Consider the following 16824-nt stretch of genomic DNA (forward strand, 5'->3'; position numbering starts at 1 on the left):
AAGAAGTGTCTTATACTGTAATTATGTTGTTTCTAAGAGGAAATATTGTGTGTGTTATTTATTTATTTATTTTTCTTAAAGATACCATGTCAAAAGGAGTAGGCACATAAGTATTTACTCATTTTTAAAATGTTGGTCTTTTATTGGTAACACTTTGCGTACAAGTGTGTCAGTCTCCGGTGTTGGCATACAAGTATATATATAATTGTTCATCAATTAGAATTCTGAACAACTTAGGCTTCATCAGTGCATAGAAAAAACAAGGAAAAGAACTACTGCAGCATAGTATTTAATACTACAAAAAAAAACCCAAAAAAAACCCATAGAACAGGAATAAATTAAAAAAAAGAAACAAATATGTCATAGTATTAAATTATACAAACAAAGATGTGTAAAATAAGACACTAAACTAAAAATGTACTTAGTTGTATTTAATTCTATGTCTAAAATTTGCGAATGAAAAATGAGTTCGATTTTGATACTTAAAAGAAAAAAATCACTATAGATAGTCGATAGATAGTCGCTACTGCATTAAAAAAATTATATGCAAATCAAGCTTTTTGTAATGACTCACTGTCAGGGAAATTCTGTGAAAATTAATGATTACAAGAAGCAATACTGCATAAAGATTTTCATTGTATGTTTATTGTGATGAACAATTTTAGTTATTTCCTAGAAGCTCCTTAAATGATTTTAAAATCAGTTCCATTTAAAGTTCATTTACCAACAAATCTTGCATGAAAAATGAGTGAATTATGCAGTTTCCTCCAAATGACCGCCATTTATTAATGAATGTGCTATTTGTACGAGCCCTTCTAGTCTCGCACAAAAACACGCGTTCACATCTCAAGTCATTTTTCTTGTCATACACATACGCGCACACAAACATACGTGCATACGTACACACACGTAGATATATTCACGTTTGCGTACATACACTCACATTCACGTGCATACACACACACGCTAACGTACACATGTATGCACCCGTACGCACACATGGGCAACGTCACTTCTCCTTTAAAGGAAATCCACACATGCGCAAAAGACCACCGGAAACAACTATAAAAGCAAGAGACATAAGCTGTTTCTTTCTTTTCAATTCAGCTTCCGACCTGAGAGGTCGACAGACCAATCGGCCCCTTTTGAGGCGCGCGCGACTCACGTCACCTGCTACTATGTGTGGCGGCAAGAGTCAACAAACAGAAAGCGTGTAAGGTGTACGTACTATCTCCATGGCCTGGATTTTCTATCTCTCTACAACAATAGACTTTCCCTCTCACCAGTTAATCGCGAGAGACACACGCCAAACTGGATTGATTTTCTCTCACTCTGCAACAATAGACTTTCCTTCTCACCAGCTAACAGCAACAGACGCACGCCAAACTAAACACGTGCTGTACCCTTTTCTTTCATGTGTTTCTTTACAAAATAAATCCTAGTTCGTTTAATTCAATAAACGCGTTGTTCGTTCCTTCCTCAAAGCAATTCATTTTTCCTAACGACTGGAGGATATATATATATAATATATATCCACCAGTCCAAAACATTCTATTCAAAATTTTTTATTACATATGCCAGTTTTGTCATACTACCCACTAAATTTCATAGATTTTTATTTAAAGTTTATGAAATTATTGTAAAAAAAAAAAAAAAAAAAAAAAAACCCCAAGAAGACTTGATTTGCACAAAACATTTGGAAACAAAGTATAGTAAAAAAATAAATAAACTTATAGAAAAGACTTGCTTGATATTCTTATGAGGTTATTTTTTTTTTTTGTTGTTGTTGTTGTTTTCTTTAAGGTCTTGGCAATAGAAATGTCGGTTTAATTTTAAATTTGTTCTTTAGAAATAAAAGTCAAAGCCTTGTTTTGATTTGAGTTTTTGACTGAAGATGACCGGAAGTATTTAGTAGATATGCCTTATGTCCTATATAAAAGTTCCTTATATAAAGAATGACATTATGATTATTTTGTTGTGTATTGAGTCACAACCATGACAACTACTATTTATTCTACTTTGATTTCATTCAAAAATTCATAAACTGATGAATCTGTTAAGATATTATTTTATATGACTTATAACTGCAAAATCAATAAATATACGTCAGTATTATTATTATACTAGCAGTTCAGTCCAGCTTTGATTGGGCTCTATATAATGTTCATAACTTGCGCTACGTGTGAATACACTTTATGTAAGATTTCAAATGTTTACGCCAAAATTTGTCCAAGTAATTCTGTAGAGACCGCAGAGGTAAATTGTTTTAGCTTTGACCCCAATTTTGACCCCTTAACATTTATTATTTTGGTCTCAAATCAAAATACAAAGTTTTACCCATGTTCAAGTTACCTATATCTAAAATTTCAAGTCTTTAGACCCAAAATTGGTGGAGGAATTTGGTAGAATCTGCAAAGGTCAACTCTGTAAACTTTGACCTTTTGGCAGCCAAATTTTCAGCCCAAAACCAATTAAAATGCTTGCCGCATGTCTGAATACCCGTTATGTATAAATTTCAAATGTTTAGACCCAAAATTGACTGAGTAGTTTGCTAGACAAAGCAAAGGTCAAATCTTTTGAACTTTGACCCCTTGGTAACTCAAATTTTCAACGCAAACTGATTAAAAAGCTTACCCTATTTCTAAATATTCTGTGTAAAATTTCAAATGTTTAGACCAGAAATTGGCTGAGTAATTTGGTAGAGACTGCAAAGGTAAAATTTTTTACATTTGACCCCAATTTTGACCCCTTAACATTTATTTTTTGGGGCTCCAATCAAATTATAAAGTTTGATCCATGTCCAAGTAATCTACATTTAAAATTTCAAGTGATTAGACCCAAAATTAGCGGAGGAGTTTGATAGAGTTTTCAAAGGTCAAATCGTTGAACTTTGACCCCTTAAGAGCACAATTTCTGACCGAAAACAAATTAAAAAGATTTTCCCAAATCTCAATACTCCTTATATCAAATCTAGAGTCTCTAGATCGAAAATTGACAGAGTTATTAGGTAGAGAAATGTACACGTACACAGACATTTTCATTTTTATAGATATATAGATTACTAGCATTTTAGCCCGGTGTTGCCCGGATGTTTGGAGGTGTATGTTGAGAAAAAAAAAAAGGTCAATTTTTTTAATTTGACCCCTATTGTGACTTCTTAATATTTATTGCTTGGGGCTCAAATCAAGTTATTAAGTTAGATCTATGTCCAAGGAACCTATATCTAAAATTTCAAGTGCTTAGACCCAAAATTGTCTGAGGAGTTTGGTAGAGTTCTCAACCGTCAAATCATTGAACTTTGACCCCTTAACACACAAATTTCTAGCCGAAAACGGATCAAAGATTTTCTCAAATCTCAGTACCCTGTATATCAAATTTTGAGTCTGTAGACTGAAATTTGACAGAGTTATTGCTTTGGAAAATGTACACACAGACACACACACGTTCACATTTTTATATATATACTAGTATTTCCGCTCGGCGTTGCACGGGTGTTTGCAGGTGTATATTGAGCATAAAAAGGGGCAGTCAATTGTTTTAACTTTGACCCCTATTATGACTCCTTAACATTTATTATTTTGGGTTCAAATCAAGTTATTAAGTTAGATCCATGTCCAAGGAACCTATATCTAAAATTCCAAGTGTTTAGACCCAAAATTGGTGGAGGAGCTTGGTAGAGTTCTCAAAGGTCAAATCATTGAACTTTGACCTCTTAACAGCCAAATTTCTGGCCGAAAACCGATCAAAGATTTTCCAAAATCTCAGTACCCTGTATATCAAATTTCGAGTCTGTAGACTTAAAATTGACAGAGAAATGTACACACACAGACAGACATATTCACTTTTATATATATATATATATAGATAATGATTCTCATATAGAAGTAAAACATCTTTTTTTCCATATAATTTACATACTTATTTGTGGTGTGTACAAACACATGTAAATTAGATAGTGACACTGAAAAAAAAATGTCACTCTTTCTCTAAATGTTTATGTTGATATTAAAAAATACTAGAGAATGGTTGAATCAGCAGAATAAGTAGGCACAAGAGAAATATTATTACAAAGATGGTCAAGTAAGACAAGATAGCCGACTTGTTCAGCTAATTACAAATTACAACTAATTAGAACTATAAAAACAGAATTGTTTGCAAACATAACTCAATCCCATAGTTAATATATATTTCATGTTATTATTATAGGAGTTATTCCAAAAGTAAAGCCGCCTATTTTTTTTTTAACTCAAAAAATTGAAAAGCTACAAAGACGAGAGTAGTATTATTCAAACAAGCTACTTTGAGTGCTCCAGAATTTTTTTTTTTTTTTACATAGTTACAATCATTCTCAATGCACTTTTGCCAGGATACAATGATGCACATCTGCTTCTAACAAACGTCCATGACAGGGATTGCTTTCTTAGAGTCTCACACCATCAATATCTGCAATAGAGAAATTAAACTTTCAGATCATGAATGCATAAGTTCAGTCATCATAACAACCAAATTTGCAATCTCCTGTGATCCATTTGGATAGAACAAAAAAAATTAGAACACATTACTTTTGGAACACCTATTATATAAATCTTACCTGTCTGTTTAAATACATGTATGTATGTATGTATATCTGCCTAAAACTTTTGACAGAGGCAATGGATTTTCACAAGATCGGTATCCTTTTTGACACTTCAGACGACAAATATCGAAAAATTGACCAAAAACATTAATTCCTTCACCCCCAACTGGGCAGTTTTCTACAGGGAGGGTCGTTTTTTTCTGACATTTTTTGCAAGTCATTCAAACCTCGTGTCAACAACGTCACATAAAAGGCTTTATTTCGACCACCCATGACGTCACAATCGTGGTAGGCGCATCGATAAGACCATTTGGGTTTTTTTTTTTTCATCTCTTTTTCCTCTGGTGCATTATGGGTTTGAGCCTGTTTACTACTACTATTTTTTCCTTTTTTTTTTTTGCTCAACCAATACCCTTACACACACCTCCACTTTCTTTTCTGCCTGGCGTCACGGGTTCAAGCCTGCCTGCCTACTACAACTTTTTTTTTCTTTGCTCAACACACACCTAGGCACACACCTAGGCTAGTCTCATATATAGGGAAAAGCCATTATGAAACAAACGTTGATTAACACACATTTAGTATAATAATTAATGGTGAGGCTTTAACATCTAAACAAAGATCTTTTTACTTTTATATGTGAGGCTGTTCTAATTATTGTTCAAACTGTTTTGCATTGGTAATAATTTGAATTCAGATGATTTAGCAAAAATGCAAAAAATAAAAAAAGTTCACACAATGGTTTTAATGGTTTTTATTAACAGTAAAAACAAAAACAAACAAACAAAAAAAATTACATCTAAATTTCAAAAGAGAAAAAGTTCCATAGTTTCACCATTTTGTTATTCTCAGAAAAATTTCTCTCCAAAGAATTTGAAATATTTTCTTCTCAGATTTTTCATTGCAAATACTTTTTTTTTGTCTTTCTGGCAGAACCAAATAAATTTTAGAATCAAATTTATTTTAAAAAGAAAGAGAAAAAGGAAAAGAGGGAAAAAAAAGAAGAAAAAGTAAAAATCATCTTTTAAAAAAAGTGAGAAAGAAAAATAAATTAAAAAGTTATGGTTGTTTTTGTCTTGTTTTCTTTAAAGAAATTAAAGAGATTTTTTTTCAGATCAAAAAGATGAGACAACTTCGGACTTGATTTATTTGTTTTTTTAATGGAAGAAAAACATGGAATGATTTTAGATATTTTTTCTTTTTTTTTTTATTGAATGTTAGAGAACTTAAAGATATACATTTTTTATCCTTTCTGATCAAGAAGAAAATCTTTTTCTTTAACGATTTTTATTCTTTGTTTTATTTTTCTCTCAAAATTCTTTTATTCAGTTCCACATTAATTATTTTTTATTTCTTACTTTGTTTTTGTTTTTCAATATTTTTTTCAACTTTTTTTATTTTATTTCTTGAGTTTTTGTTTTTTTTTCTTCCAAATTCTTAGTTGCAAATTCTTTAAAACATTGGGTTTCGGGTAAACAATACTAAAGACCAATGATGCAAATTCTTTAACATCTGCAGAGCATTCTGTTTAGTATGGTCAGCCATTTCCATAGCTGCAGAATTGCAAAAACACTATCTCCTCATCAATTGCACTCTCAGTGGATTGACCAGTAGATCCACTAAAGACCTTCCAAAAACAATAAAAAGGGAACAAAATTTACTTATATATATATATATATATATAGTGTCTCAAAAAATGTATTTCTAATGACTTGTTTCGTGACGTTTGCAAATCCCTTGGTTTGCATTATCAGCATTGTCTGAACAATAACGATTATCAATTTAAATATTTGCGAACATGATTCTTCAATTAGATTTGTCTTCTGTATTCAAAGCTATTCCATTTCACTGTATTCATAAATAAAGGTTGTAATGTTATTCCAAGTGCAAGCACATATTTTTTAGACACCATATATATATATATATATATATATATTTATATATAAAAAAAACTTTTTTCTGGGAATTAAAATGATATAAAAAAATTGTAATAGATCTGTTCAAATAGATTTTTTTTAATGTTAACATTTATCCCCCCCTACCCTGAATGCATGTATACAAAAATTTTCCCATGGATCTTTCCATCCAAGGTGCATGCATACATGCACATAAAACAATAACAAATAATATGAAGATGAAGCTTGTTAGGTTGAGATTCATGGCATCATCTCCAACCATTTTTATGACCTCTCCCCTCCACCTCAGATTAAAAGAATGAAGGATGAGTTTTTAGAAGTTATGCATATATTATGTATGTATGTGGTATTTTAATCTATACATCAGTTTGATTTTCCATCAATACCTTCAGTTTCACCAAAACATTAGAAACTCAGCCCACATTGCTAAAGATACTAAATGTAACCAATTCTTCTGTCAGTGTTTTGATAGTGTACTCTACGAACTGAGATTTTAGTATTTCTGTGAAACCAAAGATACTGATGGAAAATCAAAGTAATATATAGTAGTAATGTAAAAATATATGTGCTCATGCACAAGTAATTGAGCACTAGTTATTTCTCTTATAACATTAAATTACATCATATATATATATATATATATATATATATATATATATATATATAAAGTGGAAAAAGCGAACTGAACAATAACAATGCAAATAAATCAATTTATATAGTGCAATTTTTATATTTCTATCTTTATTAAAAAAAAACACTTTATCAAAATTGAGTGGAAAAATTTACTTTTAAATTTTCAGAAATAATTAGGACGAGTGAATGAAAATGGCAGAAGAAAAAAAGAGTACAGGAACAAATATTGTGGTTTGGGAGAGGAAAAAAAATTTTTCTTTACTTTTCTCTTCTCTCTCACTTCTTTATACACTTGTTGGATACCCATGTTTCTTTATCTAAGATGATTTTTATTAAATGAATAATTTAATATAATGCAAAATGAAAAAAAAAGGAAAACTGAAAATTGTCAGTATTATTTAGATTACTTGGACTACTGTTCTCATCTTATTATTCTCAGTGTTTTGGCCAATGTAACCTCCGACCTTCTTCAGTTGTATCATGCTCAACTTGAGAATCTTTCTCTCAAACTCAAGAATCTGCATACAATTTTGTATGGAAATAATCCATACAAGGAACAGGGGCATAATGGATAAAGTACTAAGTAAAATGCAGTTCTAAGTGATACTCTTCTAGAGATTGAAGGTTCAATCCTCAGCACAGATGATACTAAGAATACAACTGTGAATTGATTAAGATTTTTACCCAATCATGGCTGATGGAATGAGAGCAAGCTATCCCTATGGATTAAATAAAGAGTTATATTGACCAAAACGTTGTGATAATAACACTCCACCTAGTAGTCCAAACAATTCAAATTATTAATCCTCATCTAAAAAATTGAGAAATATGAAAACTGTTTGTATGTCCATCAACATTTTGTCTTTATTATTGAAAGACTTAAAGTCTTTGAACAATAAAGATGAAACGTCAATGAACATAGAAACAATTTTCGGTTTTCATTTTTTCATATATTTTTTTCACATGTGTGTGAGTAATTTAGAAGAAATAAACACAGAGCGCTCAATTACATTTGTACAAATGTAATATGTTTTTTATGAGCAATACTATACAATAAAAATTAGATTAAACATCAATTGATACCAGCGATTTCAAAATGCAGGAAACTTGGCCCATTAGGCTAGGAATTACACACATCTCTCTATCCTCAGTCAGCAAATTCGATGGAAAATATTTGAGACTATGGAACTATTTATAAAATAAGTTTGAAAAGTAAAACTAAAGAAAAATAAAAAAATACTGTGGTCGATAGGGAATGTACTGATTGTCCTCAAAAACTGGAAATGGGGGAGGAGGCAAAGTGGTAATATGATGTGCTGTATATTGGTGATGTTGAAATTTCTTTTTCTATAATTTCTTTTATTTATCTTATTTGTGTGAAGAGTTCCGGTCCCAAATATTGACTATTGAACTTGTCGACAGAGAATGGAGAGATGCAATGCCTAAATCAAAGGCCAGATCCTACACCTTCTGAAACTGCCTTTCTCAATCAATATCTAATCAAATTTTCATTTGAATAATATTACCCATAATAGCAATAATATGCACACACACAAAAGTAGTACTGGTATTATAGAAGCTTTAGGAGCCAGTAGATGAGAAGAAAGAGAGGTGTAAGAGGAGCTGTGAAGGATGTTGACACACGTTGAAGGACTTGAATTTCCATTCAAAATTTTTCCCCCATTCAGTCAGACTTTAAGTGACCTTTATTCTGATGCAAGCAAGTTTTCACTGAAAGAAAAACAAGAGGCAAAAATTAATTTTTAGAAAAAGAAAAATTTTTTTTATAATTATTCTTCATCAAATATTAATGAAAATAATGGCCACATTTTAATGAAATTCCTATCTACGTCTATTTGCTTATTATGCATCTTTGGTCATCTTGTATTTTAATTAATAATCTTATTTTAACTTTTAAAAAACATTTAACAGGATTTATCCTTGGCCCCCAAAGTAAACAGATTAGACTGTTCCTGTAATGATCTAGTTCCTGTTGATTTTGCAGTGGGAGTAAAGTTCTGTGCAGTTCTAGGAGGTCCATCTTCGCTTCTCTTTGAGAAGGGGTTAGTTTATTGCTAATCATTTCAGGCACCCTTACCAGGGAATGCTAACAGGGTTACACAGGTACTTTTTGCAGGTTAGAGTGCCCTTTATCTGGGGCTTTAATTTCTCAATCCCACTTTTCGACCCTGGTGTCCAAGTTCTTGCAGTGGGAGAAAACTAAAAACCCTTTATAAGAATCCTCAGCCATTTTGGTTCAGAGAAAAGTGTAGTATCTATTCTGGTACTACCTCTTTTCTGTCCTCAGTCAGTGAACAAATCCTTCTAGATTGAAGCAATTTTTTTTTTTTTTTGTTCCAATCAAGGGTACCCCTTTTAGAAGAGCTGGATCTTCTCCACATTAAAAGCAAACTTTGTATCTAACTTTGTCCTCATGCAACATACAAAAAAATGTCCTTCAAAATTCATTTTTTATCTTTATTTCTGAATTCATTTATTTTGTTCTTACTTTGTTCTTATTACCATTAATGGCCACTACCATCAGCAGTGATTTGCATTAGACAAAGCACATCTCTGAAATTACCATGAAGGCTGAGGGTGTATTGGCATCACTTATCAAGACCATTGTTAACAACCACCGTCATATTTGGATTAACATCTTTTTCACACGCTGAATGTGTGTGTTAGAGTAGTCATGAACTGTATACAGCCATGGTGCGATCACTCTTAAAATTTGCATCATCAGTTTGGTACCCCCAAATTCGAAGCTATCTCTTTACAACCCTTCCTTTTCATAACCTATCATACTTTCATAAATCAGAGTCCATTTTCTGTAGGCTGTTTTTGAACCCGGTCAACGACAGGTACTTTTGCTAGTATATATATATATATAGTTGGACATGAAAAAACGTTATTTTTGCACCAATCTAATAGATAAGTAGTAAATGCACAGTTGATAAAAACAATTGAATAATGATTCTAAAATGGTTCAGAATAAAAAAATTTTTTTTTAATTTTTGTGTATGTGAAATAGTTTTGTTTTATTCATTATGTGGCAATGATTGATATCTGAATTATTTTAGAAAAATTCTAATTTTATTTATGAATCAATCATATTAATTTAATACGTAGACATTAATAATCAACATCTCTATCTCTATGCACAGGGTCCGCCAGTGAATCGGAAAGATTTTAAAATACCCAATACCTGAAGTTTTACTCACTCAGATGAAAATGCACTTCATCACTCATCCAAAACTTGTCCAATTGAGGCCGTCTGAATGTAAGGTTTACCCTCCCTCCCATGATGCTACCCCCTATTGCTTCTTCATTCAAAAAAAATGGTAAAGAATGTAGATTCTATTTACATATAATAAAGTTGGTAAAATGTATTTTTTTAAAATAACTTATTGATTTTTATAATCTTCCCAATCCATTGGTGGACCCTGTATAAAAAGCACATTTTGTGTGTGTGTGTGTGTGTGTGTGTGTGTGTGTGTGTGTGTGTGTGTGTGTGTGTGTGTGTGTGTGTGTGTGTGTGATTGACACAGAGAGAGAGAGAGTTTGTCTCCTATGGACTCTGAAACGGCTGGGCCGATTTTTTTCATACAAGCATACTTTTTGTGTCTGGGAGTGTTCTTAGATTGGTTTTGTAACTGAATGCATCTGATAAGTATCAAAAGTCGTTAATCAATAATCGAAAAAATCTGATTAAAGTAGGAACAGTCCAATTTTGAATAAAGTTAACACTTTATAAAGCCTAACATCATAAGTGCATTTGAGAAGTTTTATCACCGACAAGCAGAATAGCTTGGCATATAAAATCAACACTAGGTTCTTTGATAAGATAGGGCTGGATTCGAAATTAATGTTTCTGTTTAAAACACAAATGAACCAGGATATGTGGCTTTTGAATTTTAAACTTTAATTGAAATCATTATATAAAAATAATTTTATAAAATCAACAGTAGGTTGTACTGCAGTGCAATGTTGACTAAAATGTATTATGGACTAAGTTACTGCAGGGAGGGATGTGAAGTTTCCTCCCAGTGCATGCAGTGGATACCTAACTAGAGCAGGCAATCAATCAATTTGACTGAAAAATGGGCAATTTCACCGATTTTGATAACACTAAAAGTATGTGGAACATTCGTTAATCCTTATTTAATCCCAAGCAACATCAGGTCTCCCTGCTAGTTTATATATATATATATATATATATATATATATATATACATACTTGATAGAGGTGATATCTCCTTTTCTCTATTGCTTATGTATCTACCTACGAAACAATGTAAACTGGTATAAATAAAAATACTTTTTGCCCCTTTCCAAATTTTCCAGATGTATCTTAGAATTTAATAAAAAAAAAAGAACGTAAATTTGTATGGATAAGCATGATATGACGATTGAATGACTCAATGCTGTTATTAACATTCATTTCCCAAAATTATTTCTTACAGGAGGAATCACATGAAGATCACCAACATCTATAGAGAAAGTGATGCTAAATTTGATTGGAACTTGGCACACACAAGTTGTCAGTCTACATCTATATTCACTTCACTACTGCAACCTTCCAGAGTTTCAGCATTTTTTTTTTTTTGGGGGGGGGGGGAGATAATGAACTGGTAACACAAAATCATGGTTTTTCTATCCCAACTGACACAAATACATATGAGTTGTCTGAAGAATTTTATAGTTACTCTTAGCAAAGGATTACAGAGCTTTTTTTTTTTTTTATCTTTTGTCAGTTTACAATGAGACCTTTCACTTTGATTTAACAAAAAATTTTAAACAAATTTCCTTTGGAAGATATTTTATCAGTTTGTTCTAGCTAAGGATGGGGCATCCTACCAGACGCCAAACACTCACCCACTATCTTACATATTCCAACTGAGAGATCTTTTAAAGATTCTCACTGTCCCTTTAAGTGCAATTGTTTGAATCACCCTTGCACTTGGTTCACCGGGTATATTTGCCAGGTAGTTTTTGAAATTCTTTTTCATTAATTGTATGCAGTGTGATAAAAGAAGTGAAAGTTGAGTGTGCTTGTCTGGGATACAATCAAATTTTGAGGGTCAGTGTTTAGTTGTTACTCCCTACCACTACCCAGCTGATTTTTTTTTTAAATTGATTACCTTTCTTCTCTTTGGTCTCTTCTTCAATCTCTTCATCCATATCAACATCAGCATCTGACATAGGCCCTTCATCATCAAACGGTTCAATGCAACAAATGCTATAACAAACGATGCTGAAGATTACAATAGGCAGGCCAAACATCAGCAAAAATAACCATCGTGAAGTGGACCACACAGTCTGGAGAAGAGGAGAAAAAACAAGTGTAAAAAGTTGCTAGAAATTAGGGAGAAAAAAAAGGGGTGACCTTACACAAAAAAACAAATATAACATTAACAAAGGATTTAGGTTTTAGGCAAAATTTTGTTTTATTCTAACTGACCCTGGACTGCATCATAATAAACAAAGTCTCTGACAACATAGACACAGCACTCTCCCTCGACACTAGCGCACAAGTACATGTATTTGGTGACTTTAATGTTCACCACAAAAACTGGCTTGGATTCTCTACTCACACAAATGCAGCCGGCAGCACAACACATAGCTTCGCTATATCTCACTCCCTATCACAAATGGTTACGTTTCCAAACCATTTCCCTGACCAGCAAGAACAACACGCATCACTTCTAGATCTGTTTCTGACCACAGTTCCCGAGGATTGTATAAGAAATGCTGACAGCCCACTCGGGAACGCTAATCATGCAGTGATAATGGTCGAAATCGCCCTAAACTCTAGACCCAAAACTGAAGAGCCAGTGCTCAAAACAACGAGATATTATAAAAAGGCTGACTGGGAAGCCATCAGAGATCTTATCAGAGATGCCCCATGGGAAAATATTTTTTCTCTTCCTGCTGAACAGTGCGCAAATGAGACCACTGAATGGTTCAAAACAGCAATTGAAGCACATGTTCCCATGCGGAAATTTTATAGCAAGCACCACTCTCCCCAATGGTTTACTTCTACTTGCACAACTGCCATTGCTCAAGGCAGCATGCATACCGCAGATTTAACCGACATAAGTCCAGTTCAAACAGACAGAAGTATATAGAAGCTAGAAGTAACGTTAAGAAAGAAATAGCGACAGCTAAGAGAGAATTTACTGAAACCACTAAAAAACGCATCGAAGCACAAAAATTAGGAACTCATGACTTCTGGAAAATCTACAACAGTGTAGTAAATAATAGGCAATCAATAATTCCCCCATTAAGCAACAATCACGAGGTTGTTTGCTCAGCAACCGACAAGGCTAATATGCTTGCCAGCCAGTTTGCCTCAAACTTCACACTGGACCTTTCCAACCACCCCCTGCCTGACTTTCCTTTGCGGACAGATGGCATGCTAGACAATCTAAAAATCACTCCTGCTCAGGTGCATGCTATCATAAAAAACCTTGACACTTCAAAAGCATGTGCACCTGATCTCATCCTGGCTGTGCTATTAAAGTGCTCAGCCGAAGTAGCTCCAGTCTCTCTAAACTCTACAACAAATGCCTTAATGAATCATGCTTTCTGGGCTGTTTGAAACCTGCTTCTGTGGTACCAGTATTCAAGAATTCTGGCGAAAGAACTGACTCATTAAATTATCGCCCCATTAGCCTCCTCCCACTTTTCGCCAAAATATTTGAGACCATAATTAACCATGCTCTAGTCCGTCACCTTACAGATGCTAAACTTCTGACTGACAAACAATATGGATTTAGACAAGCCCGTTCCACAGCAGACATCCTAACCGTAATCTCTGAATGTATATACCATTCACTGGACAAAGCGGTGGAGGGCAGAGCGGTAGCTCTAGATATATCTTAGGCTTTTGACAGAGAATGGCATGAGGGTCTCCTCAGGAAAATTAGATCATACAGTATCACTGGTAGAATACTTAACATAATTAAATCCTTCTTAGATAAGAGAAAAATCCAGGTTGTTCTCAACAGTCGTACATCTAAACAATATGATATAAATACGGGAGTGCCTCAGGGGTCTATCCTTGGACCTCTATTGTTCCTAATATTTATTAATGACCTCCCCGACAAAACTGCCTCTGAGATGGGTATATATGCTGATGACACCACACTCTATAACAGGCATGACAGGAAAACAAATGAACACATAACTAAAGAAATGACAAAAACACTAGAGGATGACCTCCAATCTGTAGTGGAATGGGGACAAAAATGAATGGTCACATTCAATGTTGCCAAGACTAAACTGGTCTCCTTCAATAATTACAAGAAACCTTCTCTGCCACCAATAGCAATGGCCAGTGACTCCCTATCTGAGAGTACATCTTTCACACTGCTTGGCCTAACGTTCACAGGAAATATGAGTTGGAACAATTACATTGAAAACATTGCCAGGGCTGCTGCAAAGAAGGTAGGCTCTCTCTACCGTGCTAGAAAACTACTGACAGCTGAAAGTATTCTGTACCTCTATAAGGCAACCATTTACCCATGTATGGAGTATTGCTGCTACATTTGGGCTGGTACATCTGCTGCTAGTCTCTCACTCCTAGACAAGGTTCAAAAGAGTCGCCAATCTGATAGGCCCTGAACTGGCATCTAAGCTTCAGCCTCTGTCCCATCGACGAAATGTTGCATCCCTCTGCCTGTTCTACAAGTATTTTAGTGGTGAATGCTCTGGCGAACTGCAGACACTTGTGCCCCCACGACGTAGACACTCTCGACCACCCGACAGGCAGCTAAATCCCACCCCCATGCAGTAGAGATCCCTAGATGTAAAAGATCTTTCTACTCCAGTAGTTTCTTCCCCAGAACCGCTAGACTCTGGAATTCCAGGTCCCTGCTTCCCCAACTGTACTGACATGCAGAAGTTCAAGTGTAACGTGAACCGACATCTTGCTGCCCAAATCCCAACATAGTGCCCCAGTAGTTGCTGCCCCTGATAGTAGCCTTCTACACCAAAGTGGCAATGTGCCTAGTTTGGGGTGACAATGTAATTAAAAAAAACAAAAATAAAAAAAAATTGTTGATCTAAAATTTAATTTTAAAAAATCATATTTAATATATAAAATTAAGTTAAATTGAATCTGACAAATCGATATTTGATTTTGATAGGCGATTTTTTTTCTTCTGAACCTTCAACCTCTTTAAGAGTGTAAGTTTTACCAAGTACTTTATCCACTACACCATGGATTAAATTATTTATAACTTCTATCTATTTATGGGTGATGGAATGAGAGCATTAAATAAAGGGTTCCGTTCGAAATTCTTCTGTGCAGATTCCCAAGTTCAACAGAAAGATTCCCAAGTTTGACAAGATACACCTAAAGAAGGTTGGAGGTTACATTGGCTGAAACATTATGAAAAATAACATTCATTAATCAGAAGAATCCAAATAATATGAATGAATAAAAGTCTGCATTATCTGTTTTTTAATTGCACTCATAGTGAGCAGTTACCAGACAATTTATTTATTCACTTAGTTATATCATTTTCAAAAAAATAGTGACATTTTAGATAAATGGCCATAAACTTACAAATTATGTTGTTTTTTTAATTACACTCATATAGCAACAATGATTACAACAAAATTTCTTTTATTTAACTACAAACGGTTTCGTTTTTTTAAATAATAACCATTTCAATGCTATAGTTTCATTTCAGACAAAGAAATTTCTACATTTCTTTTTACTTACACTCATATTACAAAGGCAGTTACAACATATTTTCCTTATTCACTTAATTATAGTTTCGTTTTTTTTATTTTATTTCTTTTTTTTAAATAATACTTTTTAATGATGGATTCATTATTAAAAAATTCCATGTCTACAAGCAACAAAAAAAATGTGTTATGTCTTCAAAAAAAAAAAAAAAAAAAAAAAAAAAAAAAAGGACAAATGTTTTGATTCTTACAGATCAGAGAAAAAAATGTGTTTATGTAACAATTTTTTTCTTAACTATTAAGCTAATGCTGCATTCTCTAAGCTTTCTTTAAAACTAATAAACAAGATCAGCAAGAAGTGATATTTCTGTTAAGTAATGAAACATTTTTATTACCCAAATAACCATTTTTCCTTTTTATAATCCGGGTTGATTGTTTTCTTTTATCACACCTTAAGTTCTTTATATCTTCAAATATTTATGTTTTGTTTGGTTGTTTTATGGTGTATCATCACTTTTTGAGTGATTTGATGCCGAATCTAGTAATTTTGGAAAAAAGTTCTATGCTTCAATTTCTTTATCCTTAAACATTCATTTATGGTTTGGTTGTTTTGTAGAGGAAAATCCTTGACTTTGTTTTTGAGTTTTGAAAAGAAAAAAAAAAAAGACAATAACATCAATCATATTATTTGGATTCATTGGATCTCATCTTGAGTGTGATTTTCACAATGTTTCGGTCAATGTAACCTCCGACCTTCTTCAGGTGTATCTTGTCGTTACATTGACCGAAACATTATGAAAATCACATTCAAGATAAGAACAGTAGTCTGATAAATCAAAATAACACGAATAACCAATCCTCATCTCAAAAATTCAGAAACGCAATAGCATCATTATTTGGTGCATTTTAGGCCAGGAAGCCAGTATCTTCAGACAGCCTTACCTGGTAGCATTAGTTTCTATAATCTTAATGACACCACATTTTACTTCGTCAAAAACG

The 16824-nt window shown here is 33.2% G+C and overlaps 1 protein-coding gene across 1 annotated transcript in view; it reads right to left on the bottom strand.

The window, feature by feature from the left end:
- Positions 1-8478: 8478 nt before the first annotated feature.
- LOC145292744 (protein disulfide-isomerase TMX3-like) overlaps positions 8479-16824 on the bottom strand; it is a 252942-nt gene continuing 244596 nt past the window's right edge. The window contains exons 13-14 of the mRNA XM_080138781.1: positions 12270-12447; positions 8479-8856 (exon numbers count right to left, since the gene is read on the bottom strand). Coding sequence (XP_079994907.1) covers positions 8810-8856; positions 12270-12447 — 225 coding nt within the window. The 3' untranslated portion in view covers positions 8479-8809. The remainder of the gene's footprint in view (positions 8857-12269; positions 12448-16824) is intronic.

The sequence above is a fragment of the Euprymna scolopes genome, chromosome 2 (genome assembly GCF_053919585.1).
Source record: "Euprymna scolopes isolate OS-2025 chromosome 2, ASM5391958v1, whole genome shotgun sequence".
Classification (NCBI taxonomy): domain Eukaryota; kingdom Metazoa; phylum Mollusca; class Cephalopoda; order Sepiida; family Sepiolidae; genus Euprymna; species Euprymna scolopes.